The 20,003-nt window shown below is 36.2% G+C and overlaps 1 protein-coding gene across 2 annotated transcripts in view; it reads left to right on the top strand.

The window, feature by feature from the left end:
* TRA2B (transformer 2 beta homolog) overlaps nucleotides 1–20,003 on the top strand; it is a 23,870-nt gene continuing 3,867 nt past the window's right edge. The window contains exons 1-7 of one of the 2 annotated variants that reach the window (XM_019668996.1): nucleotides 1–309; nucleotides 11,518–11,651; nucleotides 12,764–12,926; nucleotides 14,188–14,376; nucleotides 16,656–16,771; nucleotides 17,876–17,959; nucleotides 19,622–19,681. In XM_019668996.1, coding sequence (XP_019524541.1) covers nucleotides 274–309; nucleotides 11,518–11,651; nucleotides 12,764–12,926; nucleotides 14,188–14,376; nucleotides 16,656–16,771; nucleotides 17,876–17,959; nucleotides 19,622–19,681 — 782 coding nt within the window. In that variant the 5' untranslated portion in view covers nucleotides 1–273. The remainder of the gene's footprint in view (nucleotides 310–11,517; nucleotides 11,652–12,763; nucleotides 12,927–14,187; nucleotides 14,377–16,655; nucleotides 16,772–17,875; nucleotides 17,960–19,621; nucleotides 19,682–20,003) is intronic. The other variant, XM_019669002.1, reaches the window with a different exon arrangement.

Here is a 20,003-nt window from a genome sequence, read left to right as displayed (position 1 = left end):
GACGCGCCACTGCTGGAAAGGGAAAGCCGAGTGCTGAGGGGCGGAGCCTAGAAAGCGCGCGTTCTGGGAGGGGGCGGAGCCGGCTTAAGGGTGCCACGTCACGTCCGGGAGCTTTAGAGCCCGTGCTGAGGCGGTGTGGAGCGGTTCGGTTACCAGCGGATTGGAAACTTGGTGTGTTCTGGGAGGCTGCGGCGGACCCTCTATAAAGAAAGCAAGAGGTTGGCAGCTTCGATTGAAGCACATCGAGCTGAGCAGCGGCAGTAGCTACAAGTCATGAGCGACAGCGGCGAACAGAACTACGGCGAGCGGGTACGTAGAGGTGGTGCAGGGGGCGGCTGTATGATCCCAGCTTCTTGCGTCTCTTTCTAGGCCCATCGGCCTCGGACCGGGAGACGGTCGACATAGGCTGAGAAGTCTGAGGCCGGGAGGATGGGAGTCGGTTTTAAAAAGCCTTTGTGGATAGTGTTTTTAGTCGTGAGGAGACCACAGGCAGGTTTATGTGGCCTCGTACTCGAGTCGGCGGTTTTTTTCCGTTATAAGGGGGGATTAAAAATGGCCGCTGCGTCCCCTCGGTGTTGGGGGAGGGGAGCGGTATCTTATTTCGCCGTTGCTCTCCTGCGAAGGCTCGCCGCAGCCATCTTGGGCTGGCGGGCTTGGCGCGCCGCCAGAGGCACAAAATGGCGGAGGAGCCGCGCGCCGATGCAGGCCGGGGCCGCGCCTCACAAGGCCGCGTGGGGAGGGTAGGAAAAGAAAGGCTACGCTGTTAGGAGTCTTTTACCCGATGTGTAGGTTAGGAAAGGACCGTCTTAGGGACCCGAAAGGATGGAATCTAGTGTGTTCTTGGGACTTTTAGATATGGGGAAAACTTGTTTGCGGTAAATTCTAGGCCCGTTAGTTTGAGGGCTTTGTGTTAGGCCTAAATCGAGTACTTCTCTTTGGTACTGAAAGGGCTTTCAAAGCAGAACTCGTTATTAGAGTATCCAAATGGAATAGACCGCGAGGTCTCTTGAGACTCTCCTTTTATGGAGTAGATACTTATCCACTGGATTGTATAGTAGAAATAGGCGGGCAACAATTTATAGCGCCGTTATTTTCTTTGTTTTGAGGTATTCTGATCTGTGGATCACAACTTGTGCTTTTCCGTAATGTTGAGTCTCTACCTCCCAGGTGAGGAGTTCGGTGAGGGTTGCATGAATAAAACAGCTCCCAGCATGATGTAAAGCTTGGTTGTGGAGTGGGGGTCCTACTGAAGATGCAACAATATAAGGTTTGTCCTCGAGTCTTAGATATTTGGAGGTTAAGGAGAATTAGTTAGGGTGATAAAAAGCACCATAAAACTTGATCGGAATAAGTTGGGTATTTTTACAGTTTGTTGTTAGGCTTTTCTGTTTAAGCCTCAATAGTAATTGTCAGGTAAATATATCCAAATACCTTAGCAAATGCGTATAAAACAGATTTGAGGGTGATTTAAAAGTAAACTATGTTAATCTCCTGGTACATTAATGAACTTACTGTGTAACTTTGGAGCCAAATATGTTTAATTTGGGTTGAACTAAGCAAGCCTCGCCTTTTCATATTCAGATAAATACTGCCTTTTTACATTTTTCCCTAAGACGATTGATTCTATTGTCACCAGTGTGTGATTATTTTTTTAATCTCTTGGCTATTTTATGGTTAGAAAGTTCGGATTGGGCTCACAAATTGTTATATCTGTGACTTCTAGTTTCTACCAGTTGAATACACTGGAAACTAATCACTGGTGTTTGGACTGGTAATGGAAAACATGGTAATTTTAAGTCCTCAATTATTAAGTTATTGGGTATTTTTGCGCTGTTTAGGGACTACAAAATGACTGGTTTCTGACTAGCGGCACTCTTGGTTGAATAATATACCTGAGTAAGTTGTGTCGGTGTGCTTGTGGAGATGAAAAATTGCCCAAAGGAAAATAAATTAGTATATTTAACATTAAGGGAGGAAACGATTGTAGGAATTTAGGTCCTGGTTTGAGACAGCTCAGGAGACTTCATCCCACTAGAAATTTTTGAAGTTGTATTTTTTTCTAGTAGAGTATGTATACATCCTTGTATTTTCCACAATGCTGCTACATATAATAGGTATCAACTAAATTATTACGGAATGAGGAAGCTATAAAGTAACTTAAAACTACATATCAGAAATTATATATTTTGACTTCCTGGAAGAGATTTTCAAAACTGAAGTTGTGGGGTATTTCCATTTTGTTTGGTTTGGTGTTTGTTTTGTATGTTGATTCTTTTCCAACTAGTGTTTTAGAACTTGACGTTGTTAGACCTAAAACACGTGTTGGATTAAAAAAGAATGCTTGGCAAACCATAAAGATCAGTGGAACAGTTAAACTAAAATGCCATAAAAAGGGCTAGCTAGAGCAGTCAGGCCTGATTGGCTAAAAATTTCCTTTTGAAAGTGCCTGAAAGCTGAAAAGTTGCATTCAGGGCAGTAATCTTGAACATGCCTGGAGCCTGAAAAACTATTTTCATTCCACTCTAGGCTCTCAAACATTCCAAACTGTTTATGTAAATCACTAATAGAAATCTAATCAGTTCAACTGTAATCTCCCCACTTATTTATCTAAATCTTTAACACACACACCCAGTGTAACTAACTCTAGGAGTTTTTTTCCCCCCAATCCTTTAGACTTTGGAAGTTGTTCTTTCCTAAACAGACTGGTTGTGTGTGCACAATAAATAGTTATCTTCATTTTGGTCATTCTTAGAACTGGTTTAGTGTGTCCCCTTGGCTCATTTTAAAGGCATAGATAGGGTGTGTTCTTGAAATTTTGTGGTTTTATGTCAAAATTTACCTTTATTTGAGATTTTTGTGTCAAAGTTGATTTACATTTAAAGTGTCTCTAATTTAGAGTTGACTTCCCTGATCTGCCCAAACCCATACAAAAGTAAAATGTTTTTCATCTCCAAATTCATTTTCTTAACAGTAATTTTTAAAAATTGCTCACAAACATTTATTTTGCGAAGGGGTTGACTTAACACCTTTGCGGAGAGGGGCACTCTTAGCAGTTATGTAACAATTTGGAAGATTAATGTGATAAAGAGTTGGTAATATTGGGGAAAATAAATCTTTAAGGCCCAATTATGTATGGTCACAGTGTAATTTAGGGTATGTAAGATTTGGTTTTTTTGGTCTTGTGCTGGCTTAATATTCTGATAGGGATTGTAATTTCTTGTTTCTACAAATGACTCCAGGAAATCCAGAAACTAAGGAAACACTAATGTATGGACCAGATGATTTTAATTTCTGTCAAGTTATCAAGATTACAATAGCAAGCGGTTTAAGAAAATACTGATAGAATATTGGCTATTTTTGTAGAAATGTTAGCAATTTTAGGTATATAATAGGTATATTCTTATTTTCTATAGAGATGGATAGCATCTGAATACCATTCCATCAAACTGCTTTTCAGATTCTGCAGTTCTCTTCTTCTGCTTAATCTTGGATTCTTTTTGTATTCTTTGTTTTTAGCCCCTAACTCCAAATTCTAATTTTCAAAACTGAAACATCTCAATCTATTTCTTTCTGGAGAATTCTAGCCATTGCACCAAATTCCTTTAATAAAGGAGTAAATTTACTGTGTTCGTGGGAGGAAATGGTTTGCATTGTATTCACTGTAAGTGGTTAGGTATGAGTCTCTTGAAGAAACCAGATTGTTAACTAAGAATGCTTTAATGTTGTGGGTGTTGTCTGAAACTAGAAGGTGGCATTTTCAAACTGACATTCCAAGTGATTATAAGGTAAGTACTCCTGGTTTTGTCAAAAGATTGAAGAATTCAGATGGTGAGAGATGTACTAAATGGAATTCCCCTTGTACAACCTTGCCCCCCCCTTCTTTATCTCCAACAAACCCCCAAACCTAAGCCATAAATATTATGTAATACTTTCATAGTTGACTTCACATTTTTGCTCCTATATCTTTTGAGACTTAGCATTATCTTATGTTGATCAGTTTTTACACATTAAATTTATTGTTTTCTCACAAAGGTGTAGTGATGGGGTAGTGATTGATGTTTATGAATTTTAAGTCTTTTTCCCAGTTTAGTTGGGGGGGCGGGTTAGTTTCTTACTAGGTCAGTCTTGTTTTTAAGCTGCAAGCCAAAAACAGTTCTTTACTACAGCAAATTAAAAGTTTTCAAGTTCCCAAAAATATTGCTTTGAATTGGGTTTTGGAGGTTATTTTCAGATTGTTACATTTATCAACATAGATTGTCTAATATGATAGCATGGCATGAGGCCCCCTTTTTTTTGCATTGATTTTTATGCTTAGATATTAGATTTAAAGGTAGCCTTCTAAGAGTCAAAAAACACTTAAACTTGCCTTTGCTGGAAAGTACTAAATGTCTTATGAATGTAAATTTGAGGGTACTGTTTTTGCAAGAGTTCACAAAAGTATGGGCTTTAGGCATGTCGGGTGGTGGTTTTTTCAGGGAATAGTTCCAGTTTGAGGATTTTTTTTTATCCAATTTTCTGGTAGAGTAGCTGCAGAAAAAGATAAAATAGCCCTTACAGTGATGAGTATTGGTCTTTATGACAGAACTGATGAGTTATTCTTTGCCCCCTCCCAATTTTTAAAATGTTAATTACCTTGGAATTGACCTAATGAGTTCACACGTTTTTAATGTTTCATGAATTTCATTTGTAACCCCTGGAATCTTTTTAACAGAAACTTGATGAAACAAGTTTCTGCTTATTTCTAAGTAGGAGTTCTCAACCAAATAATATTAGTCAAATAGTTGGTCTAGTGGATTTATAAAGTGGCCACTTGAACTTAGTAGTTGAGTTGAAATAAACCTAATATTTACATTATCTAATACTGTATTTTGTTCAAATATAAAAGGAAGAAGGTCGAGAAGGGGTAATGAATTAATATCAGGAAGGCATCCATACTGAAAAGTTGTGATATATAGAGCTTTGGCCTCCATTTCAGTATCTTCTGCGTCTAAGTTCTGTATCTGTACATAACATTTAGGAGGCCCTAAGAGGAAATCTGCTTGGGCATTCTGATTCCACGATTACATTTGTGCTGCCAGCAAACATTTCCCATTACATTTTAGTGATGGATATATTAAAAGAAAGTCAATTACTATGACTCCCTTAGAAAGCTATTTAAAATTTTTCCTGGATTAAATAAATAACTGACTTAAAAACTATTGAAAGTTATGCTTAATTACAAAAGACATCACAACACTTCCCATGATAGCCATTGCTGTCTTTATGCCCCAGTGGACATAAAGAAAGACATTTTTTAAAGAGGTTTTTTGTTTTTGTTTTTTCCAGAAAGAGAATAAAAACTAGGAGAGGAAATTGTTGACTGAAAGACCATAAGGTGAAATGCAGGAAAAGTAGGATGTTTTATGAGGGCAGTATTTGTTTCAGGGTGTTCAACAGACACTATTATACTTGATTGATGTTATCTTTTTAGTAATTTCAGGAGGTGAGCTGTATTTTTTTGCATTACTGCCACCTTTAAAAGTTGAATATTCTTTGACTGCAGATTTTAATATTTGTTCATTGAGGGGGGGAATTTACCCAAAAAATACTTGAAAACACCACTGTTGCATTCAAGTTTGTTCTGCTTTCCTTCATAGCTACTCGCATATAGTAGTTGTTTGACTTGATTGTCTTTTTATGGTTTTAGTTCTAAATTTGGTAGTTGGACCATTCATAATATAAAATCTCACTAGAGCATCTTTCTCTAGGGGTGGGTTGAACACTATAGTCCAAATTTTCAGATTCCCTGACATCTTTATACAGTACAGAGTTCTTTAGCTATGCAGTACAAAAATGTGACATTAAATACATTTTTTTTACCTTATCTAGACAAGTCACAATTTGTAAACCTCCTCAACCCTGAGCCTTGTCATCATTGTACAAATGAATTGTCCGAGCTTTCATTTCTTGCACTTTTGTATTAACGTGTCACTTTTTGACTAGACATGTGCTTTTGACACTTAACATATTTTCTCCTGATGAATACTATTAAGTGTGAAATGTAATTCTAGTTCTTAAAATGTTAGGTGAACTCTTCACATTCAACTTAAGCATGATAAAACTATTTGGAGTAGACAAATGAGATTGATTACCATATATTTTAGAACCAACAGGGAACTATGTAGTTTCAGTTTTTTGAGCTGCATATTGTAGGGTTGTTTTTTGTTTTTTTTAGCCCAAAACAACAAAAGGGTTTTTTTTTTCTAGTTTCAGTTTTGGCACTGGATTTTATCCTGGAGTTTTAAAATATTCTTCATCCTGTTCTTTTTCTATTAAGGTTAATGTTGAAGAAGGAAAATGCGGAAGTCGTCATTTGACAAGTTTTATAAATGAGTATTTGAAGCTCAGGAATAAGTGAAGCTGAAATTTGAAAAAATAAAAGAAAGAATGCATGCTAATTATCAGACCAGAAGTCCCACTTGTAGAATATTGAGCAATTTGTGTGAAGTGGGGAAGATGAAAGAAGTCAGAATTTGAAACGGAAGAATGAAGAAAAGAAATAAAAATGAAGTTAAGATAAGAAGTAATCTGGAATCAGAAAGCACTACGCTAAGTAATTACTAGTCTGTTTATGTGTCCCTGTATATTTTGCTAAACATGCATGCATTATTTGTTTAATAGAAGAAAATATATACAGGGTAAAGAAGTGCCTTCCAGGGGAAACGTTTAAATTAGGTAATTCTAATTTTAACTTCTTAGTCAAATTATTGAAATGCGATTTAAAAAAATAACCCTTTGTAGTCAAATATTAGGCAGGATTGAGCTCTCCAGCTTGAACTGGCTTCGTGTTGTTCCCTATAGATTTTTTTGCCTTTCTGACTGCTGGTGCTGGGGCATGAGTGAGTACTTCCAGAGTTGGAACTGGTGGTCTGTGCTGCTACTCCCACCCACCTCCCTGCCCCGACTTTTACAATGCACTGACCCCTATCTTTCAGTACTGAAGAATGTATAGTAAAATATTTTCAAAGTTTTTCTAGAAGAATGTCACCAGGATAGTTACAGAACCAAGCCCTCAAAATCCAAGGAAAGCAATAAACAGGATAGTTACTTTTGGCATTTAATGAAAACATTAATTTCATTCCAGATGGCAATAGTGGAAAGCTATGACCACTTAAGCCCTAACTTTAAGATGCATGTGTGTGCTAAATTCACAAGGATGATTCTTAATTCTTTTCTGTTTAATGCTTATTCCAGCTGAATGACAAGGGTTACTGCTTAAAAATACACTGGCTTCCTTTAGAGTAAGGTGGGTTACATAAGTGAACAATTAGGATATCTAACTCAAGGGTGCTTTTTTCAGAAATCAGGTGCTTTATTTCTTTTTCTCATTTTCTGCTATTAACACTTAGCTATTATAATGATGTGAGAGGTATATAATAGCTATATTCTTGTTCCCTATGCCCACCACCTATTGGGGAGAATAAATCCCAAAGTTCTATCATTTCCCCTTCTGTGTGTTTTGTTTTAGCTGAACAGGAGAGTCAGACGGCTGGTATAATGACGTTACCTTCAGTTGGATGGGACAAGTACACATGTCAAAGTAATACTTAGTGGTAGCCAAACCAACAGCTGTCTTCTGCCCTATTGGGAAAGCCAAGGTTATCACATCTGCTTCCTGAAATAAAGACAACCTAAAAAATTTCTCTGAGAGTTGTCAGATCTTACAGCTAATGGAAAAAGTGCCTTAAATGACATTTCTAGAAAGATCCGTTTTCTGAGGTATTAGGGCATATTGTCAGTTTGAAATTGACCTTATAATATTTATTTGGGTATCTTGCAAGCAGAAGAAAATTATTTCCATTCATAGGGGACAGTTTCTAGTCTTTGCTTTACCCCAATTACTGCTTTGTGACATTTCTTGCCACATAGCAACTAATAACATTAAATTAATGTTAATGTTGCATTCTGAATTACTTACAGGTTAGGCAGAGACCTGGGGTAAAAGTGAATGGATAGTTAGTTCTATTCAAGCCCATAGATTCTTTTATTAGGAGACCTGAAAAGTCCTTGGGGTCCAAAAGAGAAAGGACCTATTAGCCCTCAAAGGGGAAGAAAACAGTTTGAGATTTGATTGTATGACTAAGGTAGATAGGTATGAGGCAAAAATAAACATTGATGCTATTGGACCATCTCATCCATTTGGGGTTTTTGTCCCCTTGGCCAAAGCATCTCTGAGGGACACCCACACACCTGCCATTGAGCCGGTAAGGGAGAGAGAGGCCTCTTGTCCTGGGTAGTAAGGTACATGCACCCCGAGGGTTGATTAATGCCAGGGGCAGGTGGGGCAGAGATGATAGAAACAAAACAAGGTTTTAGGAAAGGTGCCTTTGCCACGAAAAATCAGATAGGTACGATGCATAAAACTTCAGAATTGGACTAAATCGATGAGACTTAATTAGCATCGTAAATAAGCTGCTTTTAAGAAATGTAGACAGCCAACTCTAGACCTACTAAAATCAGCTCGTTTGGGGACTTGTATTTTTAAATGCTACATAGGTTTACTGCATGCCTTTAAGAGTCACAGTTTTAAATCTGATTTACTTCATTCCGTTTTTTAAATAATACAGGAGAAACCTAGCGATTGGTTGGTTATTCCCACTTCTGTCATCTCCTTTCAGAAAGTTTTTCTAAGATACTGCGGTTCTCAGAATAGGGAGATGGAGATTAAGGCATTTTGTTGGAAGGCTGAGTTTTTCCTAATGTGTTGTTCCCTGTAGGTTGTATAGTAGTATATGACTAAGAACCAATCTATAAGAACTTAATTCCTTGAGCAGTTTTCAGGGAATTTTTGTCTTTATTTTAATTATGCTAATCTTAAATTCATGATCCTTTTCATTGAGGTATTGATGTACAGAGTAGTGCTTCTTTTGGTAGGGTTTTAATATGTTGGCACTTGTAGTTTTGTCACCTCTGAAAGTGGACTTGGAATTTTCCTTGTGTGTAGGGGGCTTTCCCAGCTGGTTTTACAGATTTGCCTGTGGATTAAGGTGTAAAAGTTAACTATAATATATGCTTTTAGATTTAATTAATAATTTTTGGTCTCATTTCTTCTAGACAGATTAAATTTTCTTGCATATATTTCTAAACCAGCTAGTGGCCAACATAGCTACAAATGGGTTTAATATCCATGACAAGTGAAGTAGGTGGAGGCATTGTTTAGGTGTTAGCCTTACCAAATGTCAGTATACAAGGAAAAGGCATTGCATTCTGATTTTTACCCTATTCCTGGTCTAAAAAAGGATTGCTCACAAGATCTCTGCATAGAACCAGTTAGTTAGAGCCTGAGTGAAAAGCCTTGTAAATTTCAAAGTATTTTCTCTCAGTGGACAGACTGGTAAAAAGCATCTCAGCTTGGAAAAGGACTGTTTTGTTTAATGAAGCAAGAGGTTTAACTTGACTTTCTACCTTCTCTTCCCTTATACTCAGATCCCTAGGCTGACTGGTTTCTGTTACTGCAATAACTTTATTGGTAGTCTAACTCAAAAGTTATTTGGTTTCCATAGTTATAATAGCTCCGTGAAGTAATCTTTTTAGCAATGGAAGAACAAGGGCACTTAGTAACTTTTGAGTCCCTGTTACTTTCTTCTAGATTCGCTTTTGCCTGTGGTAGAAACGACAGTCCCATTTTGAGAACTGTGTCCAAGGAGGGAAGTGAGGTGAATTGTGCTTTCAAATATCCCAGTGTTCAGAATATTTTTGCCAGAGAAAGCCAACGGGTCCCCAAAGTCGCAGTACATCTTTTGAACTATTACTTGGTGTTAAAAGCAGCCCTTTTCATTCATAATCGAAAGTACCCTCTTTTCCTTTGAATCTTTTTATAGTCACTCTTGGGAGAACGTGTGGAAAGTGCCATATTTTGTGTCACATCACACCATGTTTTATATTGACTTTGAAATCTTGTTAGAAAGTTTCTAAAGTTGTTTTGGGCCTAGACACCAGAATTCATTTTACAGGCTGAGTTACTTTTCTTCTCTGTTCTAATCTAATCTAATTTTAATTTGTCTCTCTTGAACCCCCCCCCCTTGGGCATTGTAGAAAGGATCTTCCTAATTTTCTCCATTACATTGTAAATCTGCTGTAAATCACAGAACATACTCTAAAATGTGGGCTATAATTTAAAACAATCACATATCTTCTATCCTTTCAAGAATGGCCAGATAATTCTAAAGGTCTACCACACAAGGCAGTCTCCATGATACTTTTATCCAGCAGCTTCGACATTTGATTCTTTCTTCTGTAGTGACTTGTGAGATTGATTCCTTTTGTGTCTACCCACTTTTGTTCTACCTTGGGTGGAAAGACTCACTAGACTATGCCTTTTAATTTGCCTAACATGGATAGATTACCAGAAGTAAAAGTTGTTTTGCTTGATGCTGCCTCAGTTAGCTGTCAGACTAAGTGGGTGTTCTCTTTATCCAGTTTTGGTGCCTTGGCAGACCATTTCTCTAATTCTATTATTTATTATACATGTATGCCTTTTCTCCTGATAAGTTGCCTAGTTATTTGTTTACCCATTCCATAGCTATTTTTTTAGAGACTTTCCTTTTTGTGCCACTTAACCTACCAGCTTAGTCCTAGTTTTGATTGGGAAAGCTCTGGGTATATAGTAGTATATACCTATACTTTGGTTTTTGCATATGGTTCCTGAACTCTCTCCCTTTCTGAGCCTAGATTAGGAGCTCTTAATCTGTTCTGGTTTTAATATGTCCTTCAGATAACTTTTCTAGCTTATTTTCAGTTCCACATCAGTTTGCCCTGGCTCAACTCCATTTATTTAGCTGAGGAAGCTGTAACTCTGGCACACTAGACTCTCCTTGCCTTTGCATAATTCACTGCCTTTCTACTGTAGCTTCATCTGGTTGCTTTGTTTTTCTTAGGGGCCTCCCACCATGGTTAGATGGAATAGGGTCTTAAACAGGGTCTAGTGTCCTTCAAGCTGGTCCTTGCTTTCCACTACTAGGTTTCTACCTTTTTCTAGGACTTGAACAGATTATCCTTGACTCTCTTCCCACTATAATTTGAAATGTTGAGGTCTTAATAGAGCAAAAACGTTTTAAAAGTAAGTTTTATGAATTTCGTAGGGTTTTTGTTTTATTGATGGCAACGTAATTGAAATAGGTGTCATAGTTATTAATAAGGTTCTTTCTCCACCCTAGTCTTTATGGAGTAACATTCCCAAAACACAATCCTTGGACAGTCCCTCCACTGCTTGGCTTTGACACCCTTTTCTGAAGAGACTACTGGGGTCAGTTAACTCTTATCCCTGCTCCAAAAAAAGGTGAAAGTTCAAGTTAATTGACTTATGTCAATTGGAGCAATGTAACTATTAATACCAGGTATAATTCAGTCCTGCCCTTACCTATGTTTTCTTATCTTGGAAGGGGATTGCTTTCCCTCACCATTTATCTTACAGCAGCTTATTTGTTTTTAAAGTTGCTTAGAAAGTATACAAATTAAACTTTTGACATCTACGTGTAGGAATCCCGTTCTGCTTCCAGAAGTGGAAGTGCTCATGGATCTGGGAAATCTGCAAGGCATACCCCTGCAAGGTCTCGCTCCAAGGAAGATTCCAGGCGCTCCAGATCAAAGTCCAGGTCCAGATCTGAATCTAGGTAAGAAAGACTGTCTTGGGATTTTCTTCTGTTACTCTTAGCTTTGAAATTGGTGTGTGGTTTGTAAACTAGGAAGATAGAGAGGATTAGATCATTTGTTGGCCTATTTAATATTGGTACTAGAAATGAACTTAATTGTTAAGTTCTGGGAGACCTAAGACTAAGTGGTGAAGAGCCTGGGCTTTTTGAGTTAGGCTTCAAATCTTACCTCTATTTTTTTCTGGCTTGGGCAGATTACATAACCTTTTTTCACCTTAGCTTCCTTATCTATAAATGCAAGTTAGTAATAGAGCCAGTTCTTTAGAATTGTTGTGAGGATCCATTATGAGTTTTTAAGTAAACTGTTTATTAGTATGGCAAATATACTGCAGAATATCGGCTTTCGGTAACTACAATTCTTGATAAATAGTTGTAGTCTAGTATCATATACATGTATGTATAAAACAAAAGTAATACAGTGCACTTTTTTTTTAATGTTGGTCAAGAGTTTGTCCCTGGTTTGCCCGGGCAGCCCCAGTTTATATAAGCCTATTGTCAGGCATAATCAGCAGCACCCCTTTTTTCTCTTAAATATCCTGCCTGGTTTAGATGACAGTTCATATGATTACTCTAGTGATCTAGTGAAGAACAACTGGTTGATTTTAAAACACTGCTGGAGGAAACTACTGTGGTGGTGACTTTCACATAAGTGAATGATGGTCATAATAGGGGAAACAGAAAACAGGGTGGTATTCCAAGGGGGAAAGGTAGGCACAAATCAAGCTGGTAGGAAATGCATGTTTTATGATTTTTCAAGATATTGAGTGTTTAATTTCTTTTAAGAAATGTTGGAAGGGAGCTAGTAGTGGGGTTTTTTAAATTATTTTTTTCAGTTATAGTTGACATTCAATATTTTATGTTAGTTTCATGTGTACAAGCTAGTAGTGGTTTTAGGACTTGTCCTAGCAGAGTTGAAATGACCATTGATTATAGAAGAAAACTATTGATTCCACTTAGTTGGTACCATGTATGCCTGGATTGTGTTCCGTCTTCTGGACTTTAGAGTGTTAAAAGAATTAAAGGCTGTATCTTGTCAGCTATTTAGTTATAACCTTTAATCTTTTGTTTTGTAGGTCTAGATCCAGAAGAAGTTCTCGAAGGCATTACACAAGGTCAAGATCTCGGTCTCGCTCCCATAGACGATCCCGTAGCAGGTCTTACAGCAGAGATTATCGAAGACGTCATAGCCACAGTCATTCTCCCATGTCTACTCGCAGGCGTCATGTTGGGAACCGGGTAAGATGAAAAATACTCTGTTTTTGAAGCGCATTGGACTGTCTAAAGCCATTTTATTAATAACAGTCCTATCTTGTTTTGCTTTGTTTTGTGTTTTGGAAATTAGAACTATTTTGAAAGTGGAGCATTAACAGTGAAGACATGAGTTGCCTTTTGAGGCTTTTTAGTGTTTTGAGATAGTCTCTTTTAAGGTATCTCCCATGTAATAGTCTACATTTGGGCTGTTGGTTACATTTTAAGTAAAACATTGTCATATTGGTATAACTCCGCCTATCAAATAAAAATCCATTGTGCATTATTTTTATAATAGTACATTAGATCATATAGCGTCTGTATATGTTCCATACTAGTGTTATTCAGATTTTCTGGGTTTGTTTTAATATACCTTCTACATAACACACTTCTGACTTTACTGTTTAACTGTATGTAAACAAGTTTTTTTCAGATAGTAAGGCTTTTCTTTTTCTTGTCTTTCACAAAAGGTTCCAAATGAGGTGGCATTTAGTGTATTTGTATTGTGATTTCATCATATAATCCAAGTGGTTTTGTAGGGTGTATTAAGAGTGGAACAGGATATGTAGTAAATAAATGAAACCTTTGGGTAAATTCATTATAGCAACCGGAGTGTCAGCAGTATATGTCTCATTTTTCTTTATTATAACGATTGCAAGCAGCTTAATACCTGTTAAAAAGTTTTAGTTTAGTGCACATCTTTGGCTTCATTTATGTGTATATGTGAATACTTGTGTATATTGTGTTTCTAAAAATAGAATCAAGGTGAACATCCCTTTCTATATCTTGGGCAGTTCAGACCATTCATTCAGACCATGTAGATGGTATATCTTAATTTAGCATTTTTAATAGCTTATCATTTCATTTCTCTGGTTTGTAGAGACAACATTATTCTGAGCATCCTTATGCCTATATTGTCAATGTGCTGGCATTTCTTAGAATAAATTCCTAGAAGGTGAATCCCTCAGGTAAATTGCCCTTTACATCTCCCCCAAAAAAGCCAGTTTGCTTTTCAATAGTATATGCCTCTATTTTCCTCCACTTAATTCTAGGGTTGAAATTATTCCTTTTATAATCCTTTCTGTCCATTCTTAAATATGCTTGTAGCACTTGTTGTACCACATTAATTTTAAGTGTTTAGTCTGTTTATCTACTTTTATTGGTAGTGACATTTTTAGCTAATTTATGTATGGTCACCCTTTTTAAAAAACTTTCATGAGAAATTTTAAATCCACTTTTCTATTTCTAGGCAAATCCTGATCCAAACTGTTGTCTTGGAGTATTTGGATTGAGCTTGTACACTACAGAAAGAGATCTAAGAGAAGTGTTCTCTAAATATGGTCCTATTGCTGATGTGTCTATTGTATATGACCAGCAGTCTAGACGTTCAAGAGGATTTGCCTTTGTATATTTTGAAAATGTAGATGATGCCAAGGAAGTAAGTAAAAGCCTACCTGTACCTTGTAAAATACCAGTCCTATTGTGAACTTTTCAGGGTACTAATGACCAAGTACTTGGGTAAAGACAATTTTTGTTTTTGTGTTGTAGATAGGCTATGTAACTTTAGCTTGAGTTAAAGGAAATGCATTTTTCTGAGAACAGATTGGCATCAGTAATACTTTGAACTTCTTTTACAGCCTTTTGTGGAAGATTTCAAAGATACACAGAAAAACAGAAAAGTATGACTTAATGACAATTGGTTCTCTCTCTCACACACACCCATACCCAACCAAACCTTTCAGTACTTAACAACATGTGGCCTCCTATACTCCCAACAATTCAGTCAACCACCACCACCCCAGTGTTTTAAAGTAAATCCTGACACTTCATACATGACTGATCCAAATGTGATACATACTTAGATAAAGGTATCTTAAAATATGAGAATGTTAATATTCTTGCTTAGTATTTAATCAGTGTTTACATTGAGCAATTTTTTAGAATGGAGAAAAAATAAGTTACAACTCAGGAAAAAGTGTATTGGCAAAGTGATTCCATATTTAGATGTTAATTGACTTGAGGCAGAACGTAAGAGATAAACAACTTGTAGTATGTAGACTAAAAGTAGAGTGCACAAATCTGGGCCACATTTTAAAATTTGGCTTGAGACTCAATGATAGTAGGTGAAGTCATTTCCAAGGGAAACATAAGGAAAAGCTTGGGAAACAAGGACAATTAAAGGATCAATGTTTTGGGAGGGGTTTTTTGTTGTTTTATTTTTTTTATTGTGAAATACACATTTTTTAAAAAATCAGTTTCAGCTGTACAACACATTGCAATAGTTATACTTTTTACCCCTCAAAGTGACAACCCCCTCCCCCAATCCGCTACCCCACTTCCCCTCTCCCCATATCATACGTATCTATTACAATTCCCTTGACTCCACTCCCATACATGACTCCATGTCCCGTGACCATATATATATATAGTCACTTATAATTGACATACAATATTATACAACATCAGCTTCGGGTGTACAGTGCAGTGATCAAGCCTCTACCCCATCCACGATGCGGTCTCCCTAACAAGATGTGACCATCTGACACCCTACAAAATATTTACAGCATTATTAACTATATTAAGGGATCAATGTTGAGATTAGGAATTCAGCTCTAGATAAAATTATATAGTTCTTTATGAAAATTATGCTAATTTTTGAAAACTGTAAGAGTAACCTGATGTAAAGGAAAAATTGAAAACTGGATCCAAGTAATTAACAATGTATGACTGAGATTTGAGAAATTTGAAAGTATGCTTTAAGATGTCATTCAGCTTCATTTAGTAATAATCGATGCCCAAAGGTATAAATAGGATTTGCTCAAGGTTACTAACAGCATAGGCCTGATTTCCCTAACTTTTTGGTACAGGACCACAGTTTTCTGTAGAATAGCATATTATATCTGAATCCATAATGCCAGAAACTGTCTTCCGAGGTTTAAACTTTCAAAGTAGAAAAGGGCATAATTGGAATTAGAAATTTAAATTCTACTTAAGTGGAGGGGTGTTCTTTAAAATTGTGAACAAACTGCTGCTAAGTCTTTGGAATGGGATTTTCGTTTCTGCTATGAAGTGCATACTCTTTCAGTTAATGTATAGATGAAGGAACTATATGTAGCTGTCTTCAATTCCAGCTTTCTGCTTCCATAGCAGGAATCCATCAACTTTTCTGTAAAAAAATTAGACAGTAAATATTTGGGGCCTTATGAGCCATAGGGCATCAATCACAACTTTTCAACCCTGTCATTGTTGTGCAAAAAACAGCCATAGACAATAGGTAAATTAATCAGTGGGGTTGTGTCCCAATAGAACATTACTTGTGGCCACTGAAATTTGAACTTCATATAATTTTCATTTATCATGAATTTTCCTAGCCATTTAAATTCTTAACTTCTGGGTCATAGTTTGCAAACATGCACTGTTTTAGAGCTAGAAGCACTAAATTGTGGTTAGGTACCATAATTCAAGTATTTCATGGGTTAAATTGACCTTTATGGCTTTTTTGATACTTATTCTTGAGTTTTGTGACTAGCTTTTACAAATGAAATACTTCATTGGGGAAACAAGCCTGTTAAGTTATAGGCCATAATGTTCTGGCCAATGTTAAAAGAGTTTAATGCACGTAACAGAACATCCCGTCAGACTTATAGCCATTGGATAGTTTTGGCTTTGTTCAGGATATTGTGTGTGTGTGTGTAACAACTTAATTATCTTTTGAAGGCAAAAGAGCGTGCCAATGGAATGGAGCTTGATGGACGTAGAATCAGAGTTGATTTCTCTATAACCAAAAGACCACATACCCCAACACCAGGAATTTACATGGGGAGACCTACCTAGTAAGTTTATTTTTAAGGTAAAAATTTGACTGTTCAGTTTGTTCACTTGTCCCAGAAATACATCTACTGGGGGGAAATCTTTGGCATTTCATCTAATCTTGCCACAGTATAAATCAATTTTCCTGTTTATCTTAACTGGTTAATACTATATCTTAACTGGTTAATGCTATTTGATAGGATGTGTTCAGTGAAAACATTCTATTTGTGCCAAAATTTCTGATTGACCCCATTACATAAATCCCACCCCACTTTATCATAAAGAAATGCTATATGTTTGGCTTTGCTTGGTAATTAAATGTTCCTTGTTAGATCATTGTTTCCATAATGGAAACTTAACCATTATAGGTAAAATCAAGTTTGTATACATCATACTCAAGTGCGTATTTTAGTTTTTGTTTCCTTAAGCAGAGTGGAAAAAAAGGACTCCGGTTTTTGCACTGAACTGATATAGGATACTTTTTTCATTTGTCATCAGTTTTACCAGTGTGTATATTGACAGAAAGCTCTAAATTGAATTCATTTTTAAATTTAATGTTCTTATTTAAGGTAGAAAATTGTAATGTACCATAATTGCCATGTTTTTTCTTTTTAATAGGGCGAATATTTTCACACTCAAAACTACATTTTCCATATGATTTGATTTCTCTACCTCTAGAGAAAATGTGGGATTGGCAAATTGACTTAGTTGAAAGCAAGTTAGTACTCCTAAATCAAAAGATTATATAAATATGTACATACATTGTTACGGGGGAAAAAGGGACATTGTCCATCCACTGTCAAATGGGAACAATACTCATTTTTCAATTAATTCATGCACAGGTCTTTTCTGATAAGTACATTATCAAAAGAGGCCTGCCTATGAGTTAATGATTGTGAGTTGTTAGTTGATATCTTTACTTTTTTGCCCAGAAGAAGAGCATAAAGCAATTGCCCAGTCATGTCCATAGAGCTTGGCTGTGTGGGTTGTGTTACTCTTAAGATCCAAATAATCATGGTATTATTCTGCTGCTGTTAATATCTAAACAGCTTTTAACAGCAAAAGTCATGTCTAGGAAGATAGGGAAGGCAACTTGAGATTTTATTAAGATATGTTATTATTCATAGTGGCAGCTCACGCCGTCGTGATTACTATGACAGAGGATACGATCGAGGCTATGATGATCGGGACTACTATAGCAGATCATACAGGTAAGTTAACCATAATATGAAGTTATAAAATGTTGCCAAAAGTTTGAAGGAAGCACCAACTCTTCTGAATCACGGCTGTAACTGAGCAGCACTAGACCTGGGTTAGCTTTTTAATAAAAGCTTTAGTTTATATTATACTAAGAAATCTAGAGCTAGAGTTGAAACCAGATTTGAAGGTTTTGTGTCACATAACATGTATATTGCTTTTTAAACATCAAGTGTTGTTAACCAACCAAAATACCTGGTTTCAAGAATAATTGGAAATAAAATTATCGTGTTTTGCTGTATATAATGGGCACTTTTTTTTGCCCAAATCGGTGAGGGAAAAATAAGGATGTGTATTATACATGGGTAGTACTGATTCTGTATCTATAAATGTTTTTAATTCTTTTATTTATGCTTATGAGTCAAAAGTGTAACTATAGAAATCAATGATATTTGTATGCAAAATAATACCCTGGAATACAATAATTGGTTTTGTTGAACTTACGATGAACTTGCAACAATGAAGAGTTCTTGACTTTGTATGATGCGTAAATAACGTGCATTTGTTACAGGTACATCAAGTTTCTTGTACCTTGTATCTGTTCTTGTGTTTTGTAATAGTTACATAAAATTTCTTATACCATGATATGTTAAAAGAGAAATACTAAAATTCCTTTGTAATACAAAAAACAAGTACATAAGTACTTAAACAAGCACATAAACATTTGAATTAAGAAATTAAAACGAAAAATTTTTTTTTCCCTTGGAAGTTCGGGCTAAAAACACGGGTGCGCATTATACATAGCAAAATACGATATAGACCATATTTCAGTTTTTCCCTTTTTAGTGTTTGGGGTTGGTTTTTTTTTTAATGCAAAATAAGCTATATAAAGCAATTTTTGGTCTAATGTATCATGCACACTAGAAGTTAGAGAAAACTTAATTCTTGAAAGAGCCCATAAAAGTAATTAAGAACAATAAGAGTTCTTTCATTGCCAGAATATTGGTATATATTTTACAGGGTAGTAGGGAAATGCCTATCGTACTTGGAAAAACAAAAGATGTCTTTGAGGATACTTTTCAAAGATAAAAATGAAGTACAAATTTTGTTTTAGAAGCAGCAGGTAATTTATAACCCAGCCTTGTCAAAATGTAAATTGTGTAATAATTGATGACAGCAGTAATCCATGATACCTTGTTTTGGTGTGATGTTGCAGTGAATTTTTTGTTTTTTTACACACTATTCTTAATGTTTTAAGAAGTTGACAATTGTCGATGTGTTGCTATCTATGTATGTGAGTTGTCAAGGGTGTTCCTGACATTTTTGGCCAGCATTTTACTGTGGACAGAAAGCCTTCCTAACCCCCTTAGAGTGCGTTTGCATTAAGTGGCACTTAGGGGATTGAGTTTTGGAGGCTGTGAAGATTACCGTAGATTTGATTTTTATTTTAATCAACTTGAGCATTTACTTAGAATTGTTGTTCGTTGTTAATGATACTTGTTCTAACCACCAGAGAGAGCTTGGTGCTGGTTTGTAAAGAGAGGGACAAAAGTAGCTCTTTATCACTACTTAAAAGACATTGGCTTTCATTTTTGCTCTCACAAGTTTTTATTTTTCTGCATGAATTGTATATCTTTCAAAAACTCATAAAAATGAATGTTTTTCTGCCTTCACAGAGGAGGAGGTGGAGGAGGAGGAGGATGGAGAGCTGCTCAAGACAGGGATCAGATTTACAGGTGTGCCAGGGGAGGGTTTAAAATCTGTACAGCAGTAGAATGGCTTACACAAAGACACTCCGTTACTGGTATTTTGGTAGTTAAAGTATAAGTGGCATCGCACAAAATTAGATTACATGAAGTTCATTATAAAATATGTAACCGAAGCCATTTGTGATTTTGCAGAAATTAATTGGACTTTTACTCAGTAATTACTCAGTGGTACCATTTTGTACTTGAATGAAATAATGATGGTATAAATTAAGGTCATTGATAAGAACCCATAATATTTTTAGTCTTTATTCCTCATAGTATCCTCTTGGACTTTTTTCTTTGTTTTAAA

Source organism: Hipposideros armiger, unplaced genomic scaffold (genome assembly GCF_001890085.2).
Source record: "Hipposideros armiger isolate ML-2016 unplaced genomic scaffold, ASM189008v1 scaffold_14, whole genome shotgun sequence".
Classification (NCBI taxonomy): domain Eukaryota; kingdom Metazoa; phylum Chordata; class Mammalia; order Chiroptera; family Hipposideridae; genus Hipposideros; species Hipposideros armiger.
This window is presented reverse-complemented; position numbering and strand designations above follow the sequence as displayed.